The 7,764-nt window shown below is 32.2% G+C and overlaps 1 protein-coding gene across 2 annotated transcripts; it reads left to right on the plus strand.

The window, feature by feature from the left end:
* Window positions 1-1,738: 1,738 nt before the first annotated feature.
* On the plus strand, window positions 1,739-5,084 carry LOC132632531 (E3 ubiquitin-protein ligase AIRP2-like). Of its 2 annotated transcripts, none has more exons than XM_060348500.1 (5): window positions 1,739-2,055; window positions 3,657-3,819; window positions 3,937-4,003; window positions 4,325-4,556; window positions 4,669-5,084. In XM_060348500.1, the coding sequence occupies exons 1-5, from the start codon at window positions 1,964-1,966 to the stop codon at window positions 4,877-4,879; spliced, it is 765 nt and encodes a 254-aa protein (XP_060204483.1). In that variant the 5' UTR covers window positions 1,739-1,963; the 3' UTR covers window positions 4,880-5,084. The 2 variants fall into 2 exon arrangements, with proteins under 2 accessions (XP_060204483.1, XP_060204484.1); XM_060348501.1 differs by lacking the exon at window positions 1,739-2,055 and adding an exon at window positions 2,079-3,576.
* The last annotated feature ends 2,680 nt before the right edge of the window (window positions 5,085-7,764 follow it).

A 7,764-nucleotide genomic window follows, 5' to 3' on the forward strand; every position in this document is an offset into this window, starting at 1 on the left:
TAAAAAATAATTTTCACCTTGTATATACAGTGCAATTTTTCGCTAAATGAACCCCCTGGGCTCTTACTAGGTCCGCCACTGCCAACAATAGTTAAGCGTTGGGTAAGAGTGACATCGATGCTCAAATTAGTTGCTAAGATCTAATTGTGGTTAAACAAACTGATATGCGGTTGAGTTGTTTAATTTCAGGAGACCAATAGACCATCATCCTATTATTCAAAATGAGGGAAGGTGCATAGCATACATTTTGTTGGTACAACATGCAAATACGCTTTCAAAATTTAAATTTTATAGGTTTTGATTCATAATATTTACTATTTCTACTATGTTTTATTGGGTTTAGACTTGTTATTAATATTTATTAATTAACTTGTAGTGCATATATATACAAGATGTGCATCGGCCAAAGCTATTTGGTACAGATGAATACGTAATTATTCACTAGAACCGCTCTGGCAGCATGTTTGCTTCAACTAAAACAAATCCTAGTGTTCTTAACGTTTTGAATTTGGTTAATTTCAGGACACAAATTCAAACCATATATGGATGTGAAAAAAATAAAGTCTTTTGCATTAAAAAATTCATATAACAAACGTCCTATAGTCTGCACGTGTAAGCTTTGCGTTAACTAAAAATCCAAATCTCCCATTTCTTTCTTCTTATTTTATGTACGGATTTCAAAAAATAAAGCCATTGATTAATTGTTTAGTGGCTTTCAATAATAGCTCTTAAGTAATTTAACAGCTTCTTTCAACCGTTAAAAATTTTCATAATTTGAATCAGCGACTTGTTTTTCTTTTCATTTTTCAATCAAAAATCATAAACAATTAGTTGAATATTGTTAGTTAAGCAACTCCATGAAGGTGTCACTGTTCCATCCGATACTCTTATATTTTAGGAATTATATTTAACAAGATACCAATATACAAATAATTAAGTTTCAGAACAATATTATTTTAAGAAAAAAGTCATTTTCCCTTAAATTTAAGAAAACAATGCTTACTTATACATAAATAGCTACAAAAAGAAAAAAAATTAAGAAAATATTGGTGGGAGAAGCAAACGTAGAAAGCTTTACAATAGTCGATAATAATGCAACTAAATTATGTATGTCCAGTTGGTTGGTTATCTGCACTTTCACTTTGTTGGTGATACTCGGTCTCTATCTTCTAAACCTCTCGTCATTTCCCTCCTCTTTCCCTTTACATATAATAATAGAACAATAAATGTATTTCCACTGGAAATTTTATTATCGAATTCTAAAATTCTAAAATTGCCTAATCTAGCGTTTAATTTATTGGTTTTTGTCTTTTTGACCATATAATTGATCTACCGTGGTGCCTTATACGTTAGTGGACAAATTATACACAGATTAGCCAAGACAGTCATTCGGTGATCAATAGCCAATGAATTATATTAACATAACATTGAATGTAATTCATAAAATAATATCACCGCACAATTTAAGCATGCATTATTTTTAGGGACAATAGTGCTAACCAAACATGATTAATAATACATAGCTTTATGTATGGATAATTTTCCCGAAGAACAGAAAAGGCATCATTAAGGTAAAATTTACAAATAGGCCGCTTTTATTATAATTCCTATAATTGAAAAGTAGTTAATGCCGTGGAAATTCAAATTTTATGAGTCAAACTTGACATGGTCGCTCAACAGTCAAAATTCAACATATTACATATACAACTCAAAATCCAAAACTTGTAACAGGAAGCAACCAACCATAACAACACTACATCTCTCTCTTTCTTGTTCCTTTATAATGTCAATGGCTGCTTCTCATTAAATACTCCTTCTAGACTCCATTGACTTCTTCTTCTTTATTCTAAATGTTCAACATTTTACTCCTACATTACATATACCCAACTGAGTTATCTTGCCCATCATTGTGCAGATCAATTCTTGTACAAGTGTACATTTGAAAATTGCAAGTTTGGCGTAAATGATGACGAATTACTATCAGCTTGTAAAATCTACTTCCTGTGAAGATTCTTTAAAGGCAATTGAGGCTGATATTCAGTATGCCAATTTGCTGTATGTTCTTTTCTTACTTGCATGCTTGTGTCAGTTTTGATCCTTTTTTTTCAGTGCTCTGTTACTGCTATATGATGAATTGAACCTAAGTTAAGACATATCAAATTATATTTCATCTTAGATTAGTTTCCCTTTCTGGTTTTCTTCAATATAAAACAGGTTCTTTTCTGATTTGTGAAGAGGAGATATGGTATCAGTTAATGCTATTGCTTCTCTTTTCGTTAATTACACGATAGGAATACACCATTTGCTTACTCTTTCCTCTCTAAAATTTCAAAAAGATTGACCTTTTCAAGATACTACTATTTTGTTGTGATTAGTTTGAAAAGTCTGCCTAAAAGAATTTGTTTTTTTCCCCGTGTCTCACCTTTGAAAAAGTAAAGGGGTTTGCCCTAGAGAGGGACTAGAGCATTTTGGATTTACTGCATATGAAAGTAGGAAAATGCTGTTGAGTAACAGGAAATTATTGTGCACCAAGGTGTGACCTAGTCAATAAAGTGGGTTGAAAATACTCAAGATTATTCTTGTGTCCAAGCCTTAGTGGACAGAGGTAGCAAATACTTCGCAGAATTGGTCAAGGTGCGCGCAAGCTACCCTGAACACCATGGTTTAGAAAGGAAAAAAAATAACAGGAAACTACTTTGATGCTAAAATTTGTGGATTTTTCCTCAAGATTTCTAGTTTTTTTGAATTGGGAATTTCTGGAAGTAACCTCTTTTCGGCTTCCAAATGGAATGTTGATAGAGCTTTGCTTTGTTCATGTGGGTGGTTCTTTTGGTCAAGGAAGGGAAAATGGAAGAGCAAGTGGAGGGGAAAGTTGACAATAGCATATTTTCTTTCCTTCGTTTGAATTGAGGAGTAGCAAAAATTATGTTACTCTTTTATCATTGACATTCAACTATATTTGGTACTGAGCCCAAAAGGAAAGAACTCTTCTTCTTTTTTCGTCTTCAATGCAAATCAAACAAGGGAGACAATTTTTTGGAATTTCCTTTTTCTTTACTTCCTAAATATTTGGAACTATGAGAATGGACTAACGAATTTTTCATCAGTGTTCTGTATGCTAGTTCCGCAGATAACACTATGACTAGGTGAAATTTTATAATAGTAGTTTCAAGTAATTATGAATATAATTGGAGAGGTGGTTTTGGTTAGTTTAGTATCGGAGTAATTTTTTACTACTTCATCCTGTTAAACCTTATGAATTCTTCAATTGGCATTCTTAGAAGTTCTCTTTCTTGTAGTAAGTTTTATCACATCTACTTTCACATATTGTTGAAAAATAAACGATGAAAACAATGCAATGAAATAGTAATCTGCAGTAGCAAGAATTTATTGATGTGTTTTGTTAATTTCTTTTCTTCTATTGTTTTGAAGGGTCTCGGAATAATACTTTTGTAAGCTTTTTGTGAGTTTGCAAGTCGGTGTTTCCACAATCTTGAATTTACTTTCTGTGATTCCAACTGTTCCATGTTTAAATCACTGGATTTGCTTGTGATTTCTGTAGCCAGTTGCTAAAAGGTGTACCTCGTCAAATTGTTGTTCTGGTCGCTGTCTTAAACACTAAAGATAACCATTTTGCTATAAATTACATCTTGCAGGGCAGCTTCTATTCCGAGGTTCAAGAATGGCACTTGTCTACAAATGAAATTGGCATACAACAACTTGGCGCCAATACTTCTGTTCTTGCTCCAGTGGATGGATTTCTCATGCACATGCTTACTTCCAAGTTATCTCAATCTCTTCCACATAGTTGTATACAAGGTTTGTTCTCTTTTCTCGGGCTTTTAATTTCTTCTCATAGTACAAGTAGGTTAAAGATTTTATTATACTAAGTTGATATTGTCATATTTTGCTGAAAAAAGTTGTGATCTTTTTAAGGTTAGCCCCAATAGCAAGAAGAAGATTCCTTCAGATGGGAGGAAAGCAAGCATTAGAGAATTCTATGGTATGCACCATTTTCATTCATCTTCAACTAGCAGTTGAAGATGTAACCCAATGAAAAAAACATTTGGTGGTCTAAGAGCTGTAAAATTAGATCTACTTGACAGTGTATTCTGATATACTTAATCAAATATACTTTCCTGGATTGAATTTCATTTAGTGAGTATCTGATTTCATCCCACCAGTAAATAGAGAGACCTCATAGTAATTACATTGAGCAAACTTTATGATATTTCATTGTGCCTCCATCTTTATGTCTAGCGTTTTTCTCTAACTATATCCATATACATGAACACTTATTTATCTGACAAATACCAATTTGCAGCGGTTTTATTACCATATCTCCAGCGCTTACATGATAGCTCATCAGAACAGGATAGTAGACAAGACGAACCTCAAGTTTCAGAAACGATTCCTGGGAAGAAAGTACAAGAGCAAAAGCATTTTGATGCTGATCTAGAAAAAGAAAATGAATGTGGGATCTGCTTAGAACCGTGCACCAAAGTAGTTTTGCCAAACTGCTGTCATGCCATGTGCATTAATTGCTATCGTGACTGGCAAGTGATATTCTTGTTCCTCGTTTTCTTTTTCTGGATCCCTCATTATTACTTTTCATTGCCAAAAGAATAAGCTTTCTGGCAATTTTCTTAACCTTGATATCTGTTGCAGGAACTTAAGGTCCGCGTCCTGCCCATTTTGCAGAGGAAGCCTCAAAAGAGTGAACTCAGGGGATCTGTGGGTTCTGACAGGCAATAGCGACGTCGTTGACCAGGCAACTCTTTCAAATGAGGAAATGTTGCGTTTCTATCTTTACATAAACAACCTGCCTAAAGATATTCCAGATGCGCTGTTCCTAGTTTATTACGAATATCTGATATGATTTAACTTCTGAACTAATTAAGATGTTTGATATTAGAAGTTTAACATGCCGACCAAAGCCTGTGGATAGAGTCCGGTAAGCCCTCTAATTCCTTCATTTGTCATTCATCCAAAACATTTATTGTTAACTTTGAGCTGAATAACTGCATCCTTACCGTAATTTGTAATAGACATTGAAGTCAGTAAAGAGACTGTTACCTCACTTTCAGCACTCTGACAAGTACTTGATTTGTAAGCGTACCGTCTTCTGCTAGTATAGACACTAAGATATCTTCTTCTTTTTTTTAACCTAATTTTTCTAATTAAATCTTTATATATTGATGTAATTACAATATAGTTTAATGTTTACCAATAGTGAATGTGATTACTTTACATTAAATTAATAGTAAAAGCAAAGAACTACCCCACTCCTCACGTATATCACTAACTCCTCTTTACTCCTTCCCCAAGAATTAATTGTGATTTGTAGTAGTAAATTCGTTAGTAAAAGCAAAGGACTTTTTCTCTCCCCACGCTTAAGAGTTAAGACCGCTACTACAACTGCTAAAAAAAAAAAAAAAATTCTTTGTATATGTGTGGCTCAAAACAAATCTTACATAAATGTGTGGTTGTAAATCATTCCATAAAGTTAAATTTGTTTCTACATATAGAAAGATGATATTCTTTTTGAGACAGACAAAAAAAAATGATGTCACATAAATTGAGATAGAGAAGTAAGTTATTGAGTGGACCGATTTAGACAAATGACTTCTGTTTCAAAGGCTTTTTTTTTTGGGGGGGGGGGGGGGGGATGGGGGTATGTTAAGAAGTAATGACCTATCTATGACTATTGATCTTTCTCTTTTTTTTTCCTTTCATGATCATTAAACTTTTGATTTTTCATTTTATGATGCCACTTTTAGAGTAGGGATCATCAAAGGAATGTGAAAAGAGCACTATTGATATTTTGAAAAAGGAAAGTTTTTATTTCCTTGAAAGCTTAAATTATACATATTTTTACCATTTTTGTTATTTTAGGATGTTGTCACAGTTTAGAAGAACTATTTCATAGAGTGCAATGATAGCGTTCAAATCGCTCCTCAAAGATAAAGTGTACACGATCGTCGCAATATAATTTACCCAATTATGAGTCGGGGTCGATCCCACAGGAAACAATATGCTAGGCGATTTAATCAAGTAAGGAATTATCACTTTCTACGCTAAGCCAAACACTTGATAATAATTTGGTTTTTTTGATAAAATTATAACTAATAATATAAACTAATCTAGAAAGCAAGTAAAATTATCAATGGCCACAAGCGTAGATACAAGGAACTCTCAAGTAACGATCCAATATATTTTATGATATTACAATTAAGAGCGGGTTTATGTTAATAGATAATGGTTTCTAAAATCTCATTGAAAGTCTTCCAACCAAATCAATGAATTTCACTCTAAGCTTTTCCAAGCCTTAGAGTGTGATATCAAGCACAACCAATTGAATCTCAAGTAACTTTCCTATTCCTAGCTCAAGTTATTAGATGGGTTTAATGACCCAAATTCTTGTTAATTAATCTTTCCCAACTTAGATTTCCTCTTCCGAGCTCAATCAAAGTAAATGGGCGAGTCTTAGGGTTAGCTAATCCCTTAAGAAACATTAAAGAACACGATTAATTAAAATAACAAAGACCCACTTCAATAAAAATAAAAATCATTCAATACATAAGCATAACAAGAGGTTTCATCCAACTTTGCAAATGAATATTTTCATAAACAAGATTAAAGTTATGGAATAAAATACAACACCCTTAAATAAGCAATACAAAGCAAGGAATTGAAGAAAGGGTTGAGAAATTTATCATTAACGAGCTCCAATCTTCTCCTCCAAAGGTGTGGTATAAAACTCTAGCTCCAAAGCTTGTGTTGAATGGCCAAAAGATGAATATAATTGCTCTCTTGTCTTCCTTTTATAGTTCCCCACTTTTTCCAAGTCCAAAAATAACAAAATAAGCCCCAACTTTTCAGATTTGCAAATCTGTCCCGTTTTTGCAAAACTGTCCACTTTTGACAGTTTTGCTTGGACAGTTTTGCAAAACTGTGCAGTTTTGTCCAATTTGGCCTCTTTTTGACTTTATTTTTACTTGATTTCATCACTTCTAAATCACATAAACCTATAAAATGGAAGTAAAAAGACATTAAATGTACTAATTTCTCAATCAAAACATAAAAACAATCTAAAATTAAAGAAGAAATAAGTTCGTAAAATACCACCTTATCATGCAACACACATAAAAATTCAAAAATCTGTAGGTGTATATCTCTGTTATATATCTTATCGCTTTATTTTCACAAAACGTGCTTAGAAAGTGTTTGTATTTTTGGATATGTACGAAATCCTTTTTTGTTAAATTTGTGAACTTTTTAGTACATTTTAATTGAGAAGTTACATGTATATATTTTGAAGATGCATTCATAGTAGAAACTTTTAATTTACGATTTAAATGAAAAAGTTATATATGATTTAATTCCTCTTGGAGATGTCACTCTTTTGCGGTAATATTTCTGTTTATCTTAATTAATATATTTATCAAAAATAAATTAATCTTCATGAATTCTAACTGAAAGTATATTGCATATATTATCATTTTTTTTTTAGCAAAATCTGAAAATACGCTATCACATAAAAGTATTATTTGTATTTGTAGAATTCCTCTTCACAAAATATATTAGAAAATTGGCCAGAGAATATAAGGAAAGAGCAATCAACCATGAGATTACAATTATATTAAAGAATGAATAATATTAGATTGATGTATTGGTGTAGAGAGATAAATTTGAGATAGATATTTTTACTATAAAACTTATAAAGGTATTTATTTAGTCATATTTAATTTTTAATATTTGCGC

Source organism: Lycium barbarum, chromosome 3, assembly GCF_019175385.1.
Source record: "Lycium barbarum isolate Lr01 chromosome 3, ASM1917538v2, whole genome shotgun sequence".
In the NCBI taxonomy this organism is placed as follows: domain Eukaryota; kingdom Viridiplantae; phylum Streptophyta; class Magnoliopsida; order Solanales; family Solanaceae; genus Lycium; species Lycium barbarum.